This window comes from Saccopteryx leptura, chromosome 3 (assembly GCF_036850995.1).
Source record: "Saccopteryx leptura isolate mSacLep1 chromosome 3, mSacLep1_pri_phased_curated, whole genome shotgun sequence".
Taxonomy (NCBI): Eukaryota; Metazoa; Chordata; class Mammalia; order Chiroptera; family Emballonuridae; genus Saccopteryx; species Saccopteryx leptura.
In genome coordinates, this window is record NC_089505.1 from 75,025,073 (window position 1) to 75,040,528 (window position 15,456).

The 15,456-nt window shown below is 47.0% G+C and overlaps 1 protein-coding gene across 3 annotated transcripts; it reads right to left on the bottom strand.

The window, feature by feature from the left end:
- Positions 1-8,223: 8,223 nt before the first annotated feature.
- On the bottom strand, positions 8,224-15,150 carry LOC136399346 (leukocyte immunoglobulin-like receptor subfamily B member 3). Of its 3 annotated transcripts, XM_066374425.1 has the most exons (11): positions 15,069-15,150; positions 14,775-14,859; positions 14,531-14,566; positions 14,079-14,363; positions 13,622-13,924; positions 13,120-13,401; positions 12,228-12,527; positions 10,532-10,648; positions 9,789-9,841; positions 8,812-8,976; positions 8,224-8,731 (listed from the first exon to the last, which is right to left on the bottom strand). In XM_066374425.1, exons 2-11 carry the CDS (start codon positions 14,821-14,823, stop codon positions 8,585-8,587), a joined length of 1,737 nt encoding a protein of 578 aa, XP_066230522.1. In that variant the 5' UTR covers positions 14,824-14,859; positions 15,069-15,150; the 3' UTR covers positions 8,224-8,584. The 3 variants fall into 3 exon arrangements, with proteins under 3 accessions (XP_066230522.1, XP_066230524.1, XP_066230523.1); XM_066374427.1 differs by lacking the exons at positions 14,531-14,566; positions 15,069-15,150 and adding an exon at positions 15,024-15,038 and having other exon boundaries at positions 14,079-14,399; XM_066374426.1 differs by lacking the exon at positions 14,531-14,566 and having other exon boundaries at positions 14,079-14,399; positions 14,775-15,150.
- Positions 15,151-15,456: the final 306 nt, after the last annotated feature.

The following is a 15,456-nucleotide window of genomic DNA, read 5'->3' on the forward strand; positions in this document are numbered from 1 at the left end:
ATCTCCCTTTCCCTGGTAACTAGTTCACTTTCATCTATGTCCATGAGTCTCAGTTATATATCCCACCTATGTATAAAATCATATAGTTCTTAGCTTTTTCTTATTTACTTATTTCATTCAATATAATGTTCTCAAGGTCCATACATGTTGCCATAAATAGCAATAGGTAATCATTGTTTATGGCTGAGTAGTATTCCATTGTGTATTGTACCACATCTTCTTTATTTAATCCTCTATCAAAGGACATTTTGGTTGTTTCCATGTCTTGGCCACTGTGAATAATGCTGTGATGAACATGGGGGTGCATGTGTCTTTATGTACCAATGTTTTTGAGTTTTGGTGGTAAATACCCAGTAGAGGGATTGCTGGGTCATATGATAATCCTGTTCTTAATTTTTTGAAGTACCACCATACGGTCTTCCATAATGGCTGTACCAGTTTAAATTCCCAACATCAGTGAATAAGTGTTCCTTTTTCTCCACAGCCTCTCCAACACTTGTTATTACCTGTCTTGTTAATAGTCAATCTAACAGGTGTGAGGTGGTATCTCATTATAGTTTTCATTTGCATTTCTCAAATAGCTAGTGAAGATGAGCATCTTTTCATATATCTGTTGGACATTTGTATATCTTTTTAGGTGAATGTTCAGGACCTCTCCCCATTTTTTAATTGGATGTTTGCTTGTTTGTTGCTGAGCTTTGTGAGTTCTTTATATATTTTGGATATTAACTCCTTATCAGAGCTGTTGTTTGAAAATATTACCTCCTATTTGGTTGGCAGACTATTGGTTTTGTTATCAGCTTCTTTGCTGTGCAGAAGCTGTTTAGTCTGATATAGTTCCATTCTTTTATTTTTGCCTTTATGTCCCTTGCCTTTGGAGTCAAATTAATAAAATAACCTCTATGGCCAATGTATATAAGTTTAGTACCTATGTTTTCTTATTTCCTTCTATGTGATTTATTGTTTCAGATCTTATATTTAGGTCTTTGATCCATTTTGAATTCATTTTTGTGCAGAGGGAAAAGCTGTACTCAAGTTTCACTCTTTTGTATGTGGCTTTCCAAATGTCCCTCCACCATTTATTGAAAAGGCTTTCTTTTCTGTGTGTTTACGGCTCCTTTGTTGAAGATGATTTCTCCATATATATGTGGTTTTATATCTGGGCTCTAGATTCTATTTCATTGGTCTGTATGTCTGTTTTTCTGCCAATACCATGCTGTTTTAAAGTCAGGTAGTATGATACCTAAGATTTCATTTTTTTCCCCTTCAGGATTGCTTTGGCTATTTGGGCTTTTTAAATGACTCCATACAATCTTGGTAGCTTTTTGTTCTATTTATTTAAAAAATGACTTTGGGATTTTGAGGAGAATTGCATTAAATTTGTATATTGTTTTAGATATTATGGCCATTTTAACTTTGTCGATTCTTACAAACCATGAACATAAAGTATTTTTCATTTTTTTTCTATTTAGTTCAATAATGCTTGGTAGTTTTCAGTATATAGGACTATACAATCTTCTTAGACTGAGTTATGAAAAAGTAGAAAACCTAAATAGACTGATAAGCAGGGAGGAAATAGATACAACGATCAAAAACCTCCCAAAAAACAACAGTCCAGAACTAGATGGCTACAAGAGTGAATTCTACCAAACATTCAAAGAAGATTTGATACCTATCCTTCTCAAATTCTTCCAAAATATAGAAGAAGAAGCAATACTCCCTAATACATTTTATGAAGCCAACATAACCCTCATATCAAAACCTGGCAAGGACAACATATGAAAAGAAAACTACAGACCGATATCTCTAATGAATACAGATGCAAAATCCTCAACAAAATACTAGTAAATCGAATACAAAAACTTGTTTAAAAAAATCACGATCAAGTGGGATTCATTCCCAGAACACAAGGATATTTCAACATATGAAAATCGATCAATGTAATATACCACATCAACAAAACAAAGAACAAAAATCATATAATCCTATCAATAGATGCAGAAAGGGCAATTGATAAAATACAATATCCCTTTATATTAAAAACACTCAAAATTGAAATAGAAGGAAAGTTCCTCAACATAAAAAAGGCCATATTGCTTGACCAGGCGGTGGCGCAATGGATAGAGCGTCGGACTGGGATGTGGAGGACCCAGGTTCGAGACCTCGAGGTCACCAGCTGGAGTGCAGGCTTATCTGGTTTGAGCAAAGCTCACTAGCTTGGACCCAAGGTCGCTGGCTCGAGCAAGGGGTTACTCAGTCTGCTGAAGGCCCATGGTCAAAGCACATATGAGAAAGCAATCAATGAACAACTAAGGTGTCACAACGAAAAACTGATGATTGATGCTTCTCATTTCTCTCCATTCCTGACTGTCTGTCCCTATCTATCCCTCTCTCTGTCTCTGAAAAGAAAAGGCCATATATGACAAATTAGTTAATATCATACTTAATGGTGAAAAAATAAAAACCTTTCCTCTAAAATCAGGAACAAAACAAGGCTTCCCACTCTCATTCAACATAGTTTTGTAAGTTTTAGCCAGAGCAATCGGGCAAGAGAAAGAAATAAAAGGTATTTATATAGGAAAAAAAGAATTAAAAGTATCACTTTTTGCAGATGATATGATTCCGTATACAGAAAACCCCAAAGATTCCACTGAAAAACTGTTAGAAACAATAAACCAATACATTAAAGTTGCAGGATACAAAAATCAATATACAAAAGTCTATTGCTTTCCTATATGCCAAAGATGAAACTTCAGAAAATAAACTTAAAAACATAATTCTGTTTATACTTGCAACAGGAAAATAAAATACCTAGGACTAAACTTAAGAAAGGATAGGAAGGATTTATATACTGAAAACTATAAAAGTTTTAAAAATAATGAGAAGTAAAAAAGGGAAACCACAGAAAAAATGAAAACCAAAAAACATGAAAAACAAACAAAACACCCATAAAAATATGAATAACAATATACAAATTAAGAAAAATAAAATTCTGAAGAGAAAAAAGAAAAAAGGAAAATATTTTTCAGTTCAGAGAGGTTACTGGTTTTTTTTCAGTAGGTGTCTCTGTATTATAAGTTTTAGCTCTGTAAAATTTCTGAGCTGTCCTCCACTGAGATGTCATTGTAGCAATGATGTAGGTGGAGCTGCTGTCATGTTGGTGGTTGAGGCATGTTGTGAAGGCTTTATGGCTTTGCCTTTCCAGCTTTAGAGTTCTAGCAGTGGCGATCTCAGGCCTCTGGGTGCTCCTTCTTATGTCTCAACAGACCACGGGACCAGACACAGAGCATCTGTTTCAGGGGAGAGAGTAGTTCTGAAGAGTTAGCTGTGGGATTTGTCTCTGCCACTCTTCAGACTCGCAAGGGGAGGGGGGTAAAATTTGGGAGGATAGGAGGGCCACACTTTGATTTTCTTTGTCTCTGTACCAAGTGCAGGCTGCAGGCAGACCACTGGAACACTGGCTATGACCCCTTGTTCTGCTGCCGCTTTGGTTTAGTATCTCCCCTTCTGCCTCTCAATCTCTCTGCTTCTCCTGGAAGCCTGGAGGCCCAGTCACTCTGGGCTTCTCCCCTCGACAGTGCCCTGGCAGACAAAGCCCAGTTACTCTGGGCTTCTCTCCAAAGCTGACCTCGAGTATGCTTTACCTTCTGCCCCACTTTTCAACCCTTTGACTTTAGTCCAGTTAGTGCTTGGATCTTTCAGATGCACCTGCGAGCCCAGCTGGGGTTGCTTCACTGTGTTATAGTTGTTCAATTTGTTGAGATCTCAACGAGAGACACTAGGAGTATTTCTCACATCACCATTACTCTCCTGGTCTCCAACAAAGTCTACATTGTTTTTAAATTTTTTATTTACTTATTTATTTTATTTTATTTTTTAAAATTTCATTTATTTATTTATTTATTTTTTACGAAGACAGAGAGTGAGTCAGAGAGAGGGATAGATAGGGACTGACAGACAGGAGAGAGATGAGAAGCATCAATCATTAGTTTTTCATTGCATGTTGCAACACCTTAGTTGTTCATTGATTGCTTTCTCAAATGTGCCTTGACCCTGGGCCTCCAGCAGACCAAGCAACCCCTTGCTGGAGCCAGCGACCTTGGGTTCAAGCTTGTGGGCTCTTGCTCAAACCAGATGAGCCCGCGCTCAAGCTGTTGACCTCGGGGTCTCGAACCTGGGTCCTCCGCATCCCAGTCCGATGCTCTATCCACTGCGCCACCACTTGGTCAGGCTACTTATTTATTTTAAAGAGAGAGGAAGAGATAGATATATATAGAGAGAAATGTTGATTTCTTTGTTTCACTTATTTGTACATTCATTGGTGAATCTTGTATGTGTCTTAACTGCAGGTTGAACTCACAAATGTAGTGTTTTGGGATGATTCTAACCAACTGAGCTACCCAGCCAGGGCTTAAATCCACATTTTTTTTTCAAATGCACATAGAATGTTAGTCAACATAGGCCACATCCTTGGTTATATAACAAAGCTTATCCACTAGAAATAAACATGATTCATCATGTCTTTCCTGATTGTAATGTGGATGAAGTCAAAATAGATTACTAGAAAGATATCTAGAAGATCATAAGCTATTTGGAGACTGGATGACAGACTTCTGAATCTTCTGCGGGCAAGTGAAGGAAACTTGGAAAGTATTTTGAACTGGGTGAAAATAAACATAGAACTTCCTGAACTTAGTGGGACTCAGAACAGCAGTGTTTACAGGAAGAGAAGAACAACAGGTGCTAACGTCAAACACAGACCACTTCTAATCACTGACTATGCTCCCACCTTAAGACACAAGAACAAGAAAAGCAAACTCATTCCAGAGTCAGCATAGTAGGCAATATAGGCCAGAAGCCAGGGAAAGTGAAATAGAAACAGTCACTGTCCTGGCAGATTGGCTCAGTGGTAGAACATCAGCCCAGATTGTGGAAGTAAGTCCCAGTTCAATTCCCAGTCAGGGCACATAGGAGAAATGCCCATCTGCTTCTCCACCCTGCCTTCTCTCTCTCTCTCTCTCTCTTTTCCTCCCCTCCTGCAGTCATGTCTTTATTGGAGAATTGGCATTGGGTGCTAAAAAATGGCTCTGGTTGCAGCAGAGCAAAGGCCCCAGATGGGCAGAGCATCACCCCCTAGTGCACTTGCTGGGTGGATCCCGGTTGGGGTGCATGCAGTAGTCTGTCTCTGCCTCCCCTCCTCTCACTAAAATAAAAAAAAGAAACAGTAACAAATATCAATGAAATCCAAAGATGATTCTTCCCAAAATGCTAATAACATTGACAAATCATTAGCCACATTGATCTTTAAGCTGTGCCCACACACATCAGGATCATAGTCAAACGATTGAAAACCAAAGAGAAAAAAAGAAAGCTTAAAAAAAAACCCAAAATAAAAAAATGACATCCCTATGAAAGACGACATACATTATGTTTTCATTCCTGCGAATTTCTAGAACTGGAAAGACTAATACATAGAGAAGAAAGAGCTTATCTGCTTCAGCCTGGGTTTGTGGGAAGTATGTCAACTAAAACCCTATCACCACGGGATTTTAGAAGTGATGACTGGGGTGTACATGCTGATTGTGGCGATAGTTGTTCCATGAATGTTTGCATTTCCCAAAGCCAGTCTAAGTACACACTTAAAGGGTCACATTTTGTGCCTCAGTACACACACACACACGCACACACACTCACACTAGTTTGTGCCTCAGTACACACACACACACACACACACACATACACTCACACACACACGCAAAACACACTCACACTAGTTAGGGTCTATTGTTGGGAGCCGATCCACTAATGCTGGCTAACTATGTCACAGCAGAAGAAGATCCACAACTGCTGGTTGACAAAGTCACAGCAAAAGAAGATAGAGTCACCGCAGTAAAGACCAACAGCTGCGGGTTGACAAAGTCACCGCAAGGAAAGGCACGATACTTCCCCCTTTAATCTTTTGAATTAATCTGGCCTTATATCCCCCCTTTTTCTGGGTGTGTGCTATTATTTGTGGCACAGGGATAATAGTACCGTACTTTCCCTGTAGATTTGTAGTAATTTCTTTGGAAATGAGACAGAAGGTGTAAGTTCCACAGAAAAGCCTGTAAGCCCCTTGAACTGGGCTCATAAACATAAGAGGCTGGCTATAATATCCCTCGTAAAGGGTTAAGTTTGTAGGAGAATTTCTTCTTATTAATCATGTTAGAAAGAATAAAGTTAGAACTTAGCTAGTATATGAATATAGTAAATAAATAAAGTTTAACTAGACATTAGAATCTTAGGTAAAGTGTAGTGGAGTGGCCTGTTGCATGGCCTTGGATAGGAGTGCAGCTGGCTAGTAAAAAATGTTTTGTTAAAAGACTTGTTTTGTCACTGAAGGCAGTTGCTGGGCTTTCTCAGTGAGACACTCTCATGAGATTTATATACTTTCCCAAAAATTCTTTCTTCAGATAATGAGAGGTATGGAAGGGCATACATAGAAGCAATAGCAATTAATGTCTTCTAAAATTATGTTGCTACTAAGCTATCTTGCGAGTGCACTCTATATATCTTTAAGTAAAAGTTACTCTTAATGTTATGTCAATTTCTTAATGGGCAAGCCTTTTGTTATCTTGTGAGGAAAGTTAGGACACTGCATAAACTCAAGGCCATTTGCCTGAGCAAGCGGTGGTCATTTGCTAGTCCTTAATGATTTTGTCTGTTAATCTCTCTCTGCCCCTTGACTCACAACAACAGTAAAGTTGAGTTATTAGTTAGTACTAATCCTTTAAAAGCTTTTACCGATGTTATCGCTATTCAAGTTATTTTTTAATTGTACTTTGAATGATTTGCCACCTGATTTGTAGTTTATAGATATAAATTAACTGTTATCTGGAAACATGTAAACATAGTGAAACAGAAGCAATGATTAATACCATGTAATTGTAACTTGGTGTGTGTGTATAAAAAAGGAGCTGTACTAGCATTTGGGAGAGATGCCTGGCAGTAAATGCTAACTAGAGAATAAAGAGAAAGAAAAGAATTCGGCTCTCTCACTCGATTTCGCCGACGCCGTCTCCTCCTGTGGGACCCCTGGATCCCCCCTGGGGCTGGACCCCAGCAGTCTATCACTGCGTGTTGCATCAGGGGAGAAATCAGCTTTCAACCACGTGTCTGTACTTCCGTAGGAAAGACAGGACTGTGGGCTCAGTGTTGGTCTCTGGACAGCCAGCAGTGCCTGTCCTTAGATCCCTGTCTAGGAAATGATGTCCCCTACGCCAGGCTCATGGACAGCATCCACCTCAGCCACCAGGACTGTGCTCTCAGGTCCACTGTGTACACACTGGACGGCGAGGCACAGAGGCACAGAGGTTAGTATCTGCTGAGTGGGCCATCCTGCCCCTTGGCTGTTCAGGAATTGTCTACAGTAGTGCTCTCTGGGAGACATTTAAAAATTGTTTTTATTTTTCAAAGTTGGGGTACACTATTATCTTAGTTTCAGGTGCACAACCTAGACAGTTATATAACTTAGGAAGAGATCCCCCCAATAAGACAAGTCCCTACCTGGCACCCCACACAGTTATGACAATATTATCGGCTACATTTTCTGTGCTGTGCTTTATATCCCCTGACTGTCTGCAACGACCCTCCAGGGGACATTAATATCAGACTCAAAGGTCCAGGGGCTTTGTGCCTCCTCCTATACCTCTGTCCCCACACATGCCACCTCTCTGGGTGTTCTGGCCCTTACACTCACTTTTGCCTCCTTTAATCCCCTGACCACACAGACAGGGGGTCTGCTTCTCTCCTGGGCCCGTGTGGGTCTTTACATCCTATCAGTTATGTCTACAAAGAGGTGCGTTCTCCTGTTCACTACCCACATATCTGCTCACGGAAGGCGTGTTCTCTCAGAGTCCTCCGTGTGGGGCTGGGAGCACCACTTCTTCATAACATCACACCACCCAGCGTGTCCCCACAGAGGACAGGTGAGTGAGATGTGTCCCTCTGACAGGTAGGAGCATGTGTGTCACGTGCATGTTACTCACGTCTTTGTGTGACATATCTTCACTTTCTGGAACCTACGTCCATGGCCCCAGGTTTCCACCCTCTTAAAACGGGCAGCAACTCCGTGACTTGGTGGGAATGACAATACTGTCTTCATGGGTTTCAGTTGCAAAGACCCTTGGAATCTTGACAACCAATGAGTTACTCAAAATTTTACTTAACCTGGTATCTTTTTAAAAAAATTATTTTTATACCAATTCAGAGTCCTTAATTTTCCATTTCATAAGTTCAATGTGTAATATTTATATTATCGTTCATCATTCATTTAATGAAAGCATTCTCTCACTTTTGTTTTGGTTTTAAACTGACACATTGATTATTGAGAAGTCTGTTGGCTTTGATTCCAAAATGCAGGGACATTACTTAACTTCAGTTGCAAAATCAAGTGACTCCCAGAGGGTCCCAGTGGATGCTGGGGGTCCATGTCAGGTGTCTAGGCTGCTGGTGTCACTAGCTGAGTGTCCATGGGGCAGCTCCTGTGCCTTTCAGAGTCCCTGCGAGTATCTTCCTGCAGTGTGGAGTCTGGGTCCTCCCTGGATTAGTGGACAGCCAGAGCAGCATACACACTGGACTCATCTGAGGGACCCTCTGACCGGGAGGAAGAAGATGTGGTTATCTTCTCTCTGAGGGTCAAGTGGTCCAGCTGGGCATAGGTCACATCCTGGGGGGCGTCAGAGGCAGCAGCCTGGAACAGGGGGAGAGTGAGGAATATGAAACATAGATGGGCTTGGGGGAGCCCAGGGCCCTGGAGATCATAGGACTCACCTGACTGTCCATCTGCTTGTCCCCTTCTGCTTGTCTGTCCTTCGTGTCCAGCAATCCCCCTGACAAGGAGGAAGGAGAGGTGGCCATTCTCTGCCTGAGTCTGGATCTTGAGTGGTTCACCTGGGCATACGTCACTCTCTGGGGGTCTTCATCGTGCCTGTTCTGCTGCAAAGACAGTGAAACAGAGACAGTGTCCCCAGGTTCCACTGGTGAAACCCTCTAGTCAATCATCCACCTGTTGTCAGAGTGATGATGTTAAACTTTAAATCAGATTAGGTCACTCTCCTGATTGAACCTACAGGAACTTCCTAAGCCTTGGGGCATCTGGATGCTTCTACAATTCTGACTCTTATCGTAACACACTCTTGCTCATTTGGCTCCAGCCACAAGGCCCATCTTGCTGAAGAAGCAGTTCCTACCTCAGGATCTTTGCCACTGCTGTTTTCTCTGCCCCCTCTATGCCTATGCACTCTATCACCCACTCTTGGTTTATTTTCCTTCACAGCACTTTGCTCTCTAGGACACTGCTTATTTGCACAGTATTGCCCTCCCCCACAAGTGAGCTGGAGGAATGTGGAGACTGTGTTGCTCAGGGCTGCGCTGCTCAAGGCCCCCTTCATTCATTTACCAGCCTAAATGGAGCTGGTAAACAGTGAGCTCCCCTCACATCTGCTGGTAAATGAATGAAGGGGGCCTTGGAGACCTGTGGCTGATTCACGCGTCCGCCTGAGACCTGGGGCTACACAAGGTCACACAGAAGACCAGGATCCAGCAAAGGGGAGCACATAGGAGGGGCTATGATGTCACAAGGAAACCAGGAGGAGTGAGTCACAGCAGGGTGACCTGGGTGCCCAGAAGGAGAGGTCAGTGTGGGACACTCCTGTGAACCAGGTGAGATGAGGACAGGGAAGTGTTTGTTGGATTAACATGGACAACAGGAAGGTCCTTGGTGGCCTGGACAGGAGCAGGGGTCTCACCCGAGGGTCCAGCTCCACGCTCTCCGCAAGCTGTGGGTCCTTCATGGCAGCATCTGCTGGGGCAGAATGGGGGTGTGTCCCAGCAGGGTCCCTGAGATCTCAGGGATGCAGACCCTGCCTGTTCCCATCCCAGATGGGCCACTAACACAGGGGTGAAGGCAGGTGCCAGGTGCCACAGTGAAGATGTCAGTCCTTCCCAACCCTGACCCCCACACCCTCCCCACCTGTCCCTTCCCCAGGGCAGTCCTCTCTTCCTCTCACAGAGGGGCTCTTCCTGGGCATCCCCAGCTGGGCTGCAGCTGGGGGAGGAGACAGGAATATTGGGGGAGGAGGAGGTGGGAGTCATGGGAGGTGGGAGTCTAGGGTCTTAGGGGCAGGAATTACTTGATCTGCAGGCCTCTGACTTTGGGCTTTGGGTCAGAGAGAGCAGCCTCTCTCTGGGCTGGGCAGGAGGCACAGTGTCCGCCGTGAGAGGGTAGGACTCGCCCCATGGGATTCCACAGGAAAGAAGGAAACCTGAGCATACACTGTATGTATGTGCTAATATTTCATGAGATTAAAAACAATGAAAGATCACCTTCTGTTTGTACATCTGTGTTGACATTGAGTGTTTTCTTGCTAGATTTTCTGCCTCAAGATTCTAGAGAAATTGTTGTCTCAGATGACTGCCATCTATTTGATTTTCCTGTGCCTGGTGCTCTGAGCCCCCTTCTGCGACCCAGGCCACCTTGTCCCCTACTCACCTGACATCCTGCCTTTGCTCTGAGGCCGTTGTTGGCAGAGGAGGAAGAGGAGGAGGGAGAGCAGTAGGACGAGGGCCAGTGAGATGCCGATCAGGACTTTCAGGTACAATGGGAGACCTTGGACATGAGTGATGTCATGAATGAGCCAATGATGTCATTTAATGAGCACCTACTGTGTGCGAGGCATGTGCTCGGGGGGGGGGCTGTCATCCATCTTCTCTTCCCTTCCCCACAGTCATGCACATGTTGACCCCACTCCCCATTCCACTGAGGCTCAGAGAGGTTCACCATCTGCCCCCCAGGTCACTCAACCTGGATGGGGCAGGGCTCAGCCTGGAACCAGGGACTGCGAGTCTCCTTGTGCTGTTATTATTATTGTTGTTGTTGTTTATGCAACCCCTGTCCCCTACAGGCAGAACACCAGTGCATGCAGACCTGTCAGTAAACCCATCGCCAGCCCTCTCCAGCCCACATCCATCTCCGCTCTGCACACTGACACCCACCCACCTCTGGGGCCCGTGTGCACAGGGAGTGTGAGTGTCTGGGAGGGACAGGAGGGAGGGCTGTTTCCCTCCTGAGCTCCAAACAGGGCCAGGCCGTGTGCTGAGGGCTTTCACAGTGAGGGCTGTGGAGGGGGAACTGTACCACAGCCTGTGAACCCAGGACTTGGAAGAAGTGACATGTCCAAGGTCCCACAGGTGGGAAGTAGCAGAGAAGGGAGCTGAACCAGGGCTGGGGCAGCTGTCCCTAGCTCCACGGCTGCACCCTGGAAGGCTAATGGGGGAAGGATCTGACACACCTGTGTCCCCAACACATGCGCGCACACACACACACAGTCATGCCATCTAGCATGCACATACGCACACACATGTGCATGTGCACATGCTGAAAGAAACACATGCAGGCACACACTTGCACACAGACACACACATGCACACATGCACACAGACACGGAACCCCCAAGCAGCCATTCGAGAAATGGGTCCTCCTCAGAAGAAGGAACTTTCTCGGGCCATTCCCCAGGAAGTGGCTGAACCAAGACCGGAACTGACCCCTCCCCCCCTTCTCACAGACTCTCAAGGGCCTGACTTCGAGGTGGGGATCAGTGCTCAGAGCCTCCTGGGGGTCAGAATGGGGGGGCAAGAAGCTAGAGTTGCCTTCTCCCCACTTCAACCCAGCCTCTCCTCCCTGTGTGGGACCAAAGCATCTCCCTCCGCCATGACCACCCCACCTGTCACCTGCCAGCCTCAGAGCCCTGGAACACCATGGTCCCCAACATCTGTGCTGGCCCTAGCCCCCCTGGGAGACAAGTCATGTCAGAGCAGATGATCCTGTTCTCTCTGGGATCACGACCTCTGCTTGCCCCCACTCATGTTTTGGTCTCTCTGAGTGAAGCCACAAGGACAGGAGACTGGAGGGGTCAGGATGGGCGTCTCTGGCCTGTTCTCTTTTGGTCAGCCTGGTCCTTCTCAGCCTCCCCCTGTCCCCTGGGAACATGTCTGTGCCTCAGGGATGAGGTGACAGTGAGGCAGGAAGGGGAGAGCTCTAGCTTTTTCCAACCCTCGGGGCAGTGAGGGTCCTCCTTGCTGACCCTCCTTCTGTGACTCCTTCACTCCATTCCAGCCCAAAGGTCCCATGGGGACAGGGTCCTGAACTGGCCACAAGGACAGGGATGGTGGGATTTGCAGATCCTCACCTGAGACCACCAGCTCCAGGGAGTCACTGGAGTGTGACAGCAGGTAGGGGGAAGTGCTGTGTGAGCTGTAGCACCTGTAGGTCCCCTTGTGACCTGAGGTCACAGCACTGATGGTGAAGGTGGCCTGAGAGGGTGCAGACGTGTCCTGCAGACGAAGGTGCTGGGGAGGATCCTGTGACCCCTCCCTGTGCAGGTGGAAGGTGTCAAACCAGACCTCAGAGCGACACTGCAGGGTCACGTTCTCTCCCAAGGTCACTGAGGGTCCCGGCTGGATGGAGAGGGTGGGTTTTGTGTACATCCCTGGAGAGAGGAGGTTGTGATGTGTAGTCACCCCTCCTCACATGCCCTTGACCCTGAGCTGAGGGACCCCGTCCTTCCCCAGGTACTGTATGTGACCCTCAGCCCCTCTGGGTAGGTGTCTTCCAGCTCCTTTCACCTCACTTTCCTTTTTCACTCCCTCCCTCTAGACCAGTGGTCCCTAATCCCTGGGCCGTGGACTGGTACCAGTCCGTGGGCCTTTGGTACCGGTCCGCAGGAAAAGAATAAATAACTTACATTATTTCCGTTTTATTTATATTTAAGTCTGAACGATGTTTTATTTTTAAAAAATGACCAGATTCCCTCTGTTACATCCGTCTAAGACTCACTCTTGACGCTTGTCTTGGTCACGTGATACATTTATCTGTCCCACCCTAAAGGCCGGTCCGTGAAAATATTTTCTGACATTAAACCGGTCCGTGGCCCAGAAAAGTTTGGGGACCACTGCCCTAGACCACTACCTCACTTGGCCTCTGCTCCAGGACCCTCTCTTGAGCCCTACCACCACCAGGGTGACCCTGGGCACAGAGCCCTGAGCTGACAACGGGACACGGGGCAGGGCAGGTCCCCTCACCTGTGATCAGGATGTCCAGGGGGGCACTGGGAGCCGACCATGAGTAGGAGAGGCTGTGTCCACTGTAGCACCTGTACTGGCCCCCGTGGGTCTGGTTCACGTGGCCCAGGGGGAAGATGGGGCTGTGTTGTCCATCCAGACGCTGGGGAGGTGTGAGGCCCTCGTCCTTGGTCAGAGCAAATCTGTCAAAGCCAGACCGCGAGTGACACTGGAAGGTTAGGCTGTCTCCAGGCAGCACCAGTGACCCAGGCTGGGCCGAGAGGGAGGGCTCCCTGTGCACACCTAGGGGAAGGAAACAGTAGCACTCAGGGCACACACACACCCCTATTGCCCACAGAGCTGCAGTGAGAGTTCTCCCGGCTCCTTCCCTAAGCATCCCATCTGTGGTTCTGCCCGAAGGGGCCACTGTTACTGACTCCACAGTTCCACTGGGAACATAGTTTAGGTCAGTCATTTTGGGCCCAGGAAACAGATGGGGTTACAGAGGGGTCTGTTCTCTCACCTGTGACCTGGATGTGCAGAGGGTCACTGGGCTGTGACCACACATGGGGGTAGGAGGTGGGAGAAACGTAGCATCTGTAGGTCCCTGCATGGGAGGTGCCCATGGGGCCCACAGGGAAGACGGCCTGGGACCCCTTCCCAGCCTGAGTCGTGGATGCCATGTGTCGGGGAGGGTCAGCTCCTCCCTCCTTCAGCAGATGGAAAGTGCCCGATGTGTTCTGTGAGCTACAGGAGAGGGACACGTGCCCTCCTGAGGCCACCACAGGGCTTGGCTGGGCTGAGAGGGACGGTGCAGCATACACTCCTGAGATAGAAGGAGATCTGTGTTAAAGGAGACAATCACCCCACATGGCCAAAGTGTGGACGGTGAGGGGTGAGGTCCCCCTGAGACCACCCTCCACTCCCTCTACCCCTAAGGAGGAACCCACAGTGGGGAGGGGACCTGGTGTCTCCCTTACCTGTCACCACCAGGAACAGGGGCTCACTCCGCTCTGACAATATGTTCCCAGTGGAATATGCACACTGGTATAGCCCTGCATGCTGTGAGCCCGTGGATTCAATGAGGAAGCTGGTCTTGTTGCTGGGGTTCGGTGGGACACTGTTCTCCCAGGGGTGAGTGATGTTCTCTTTATACAGACTGTAGGCATTAGCCTGCAGGGACCCTTCACACCAGATGGTCACAGGGCTCCCCTTGGTGACCATGGGGCCTGGGTCAGCCCAGATGGAGGGTTTGGGGAGGAGCCCTGGAAAGGAATCAGACCTGAAATGTCAGGGGAGCCCTTCACCCCTTCCATTTCCCAGATGTTGCTCCAAGCTCCTCCCAGATTGGTCACTATTATTACAAACCCTGTGCTCCCCCAGCTGCCCAGGGGGTCACTGTGCTGTAGCAGGAGGTCTGGGGAGGACTCACCTGCCTGCACCTGGTCCCACGGACACCAGCACAGCCCTGGAAGAGAGTCCCTGTGAGCACTGTCCCCCTCACACACACAAGAGCTCCAGGCCTGGCTGGACCCTGAGCACTGGGGACAGATATGGAGTTGAGCACATCCCTCCCGCAGAAGTCCTGACCCACTGAGCCCCATAATTCCTGGGTATTAATAACCAGCCCCTGGGGAAGGAAGAAACCTATCCTCCCCCTTGTCCCCAGAGCTCACCAATGCAGAGAAGGACAGTGAGCGTTGGGGTCATGCTGCTTCGTCCCATGATCAGCAGTGTGAAGACAACATATAAATTCAGAGTCTGGTAAGACAGTGGATGAATGCAGTGTAACCAGGTTGAGGATCCATGTGACCTGTCAAGGGTTCCTCCTCAGTGGCCTTACAGGAAGGGAAGTGGCCCCTCCCTGAAAGATAGACCTTGAGAGACAGCAAGCTCTGGGATCTTTCAGATGATCTGAATCTCACCAGACAGTCTCACCAAGCTCTGTCTCCACCTCATGCCAAACCTACATCCAGAGGGTGACACCTGTCCCAGGACACGAGGGTGCAGAACGCAGAGCAGGAGAAGAAGCAGCCCAGCTTCTGTCCCAATTCTGACACTGTCTTTTCTAGAATGTCTATGACCTTCAGTAAGTAGTCACTTCCCTTTCCTGAGATTCTGTACATGCAATTTTCTTTCTTCTCTCATTGGCCAGGCGGCCAGGCAATATTTACTGAGCAGTGACCCCATCCACTCAGTGCCAGGCTCTGAGAGTCACTGCTGAGGCTGATGGAATCTGTCCCTGGACACATGGGCTCAGATGGATGAAGACAGACATACAGATATTTAGACGCAGACAGTGCATTACCGTCTTGTTGTGAGGATACGCGTTTGAAGATAAAAGAAAATGAGACAGCA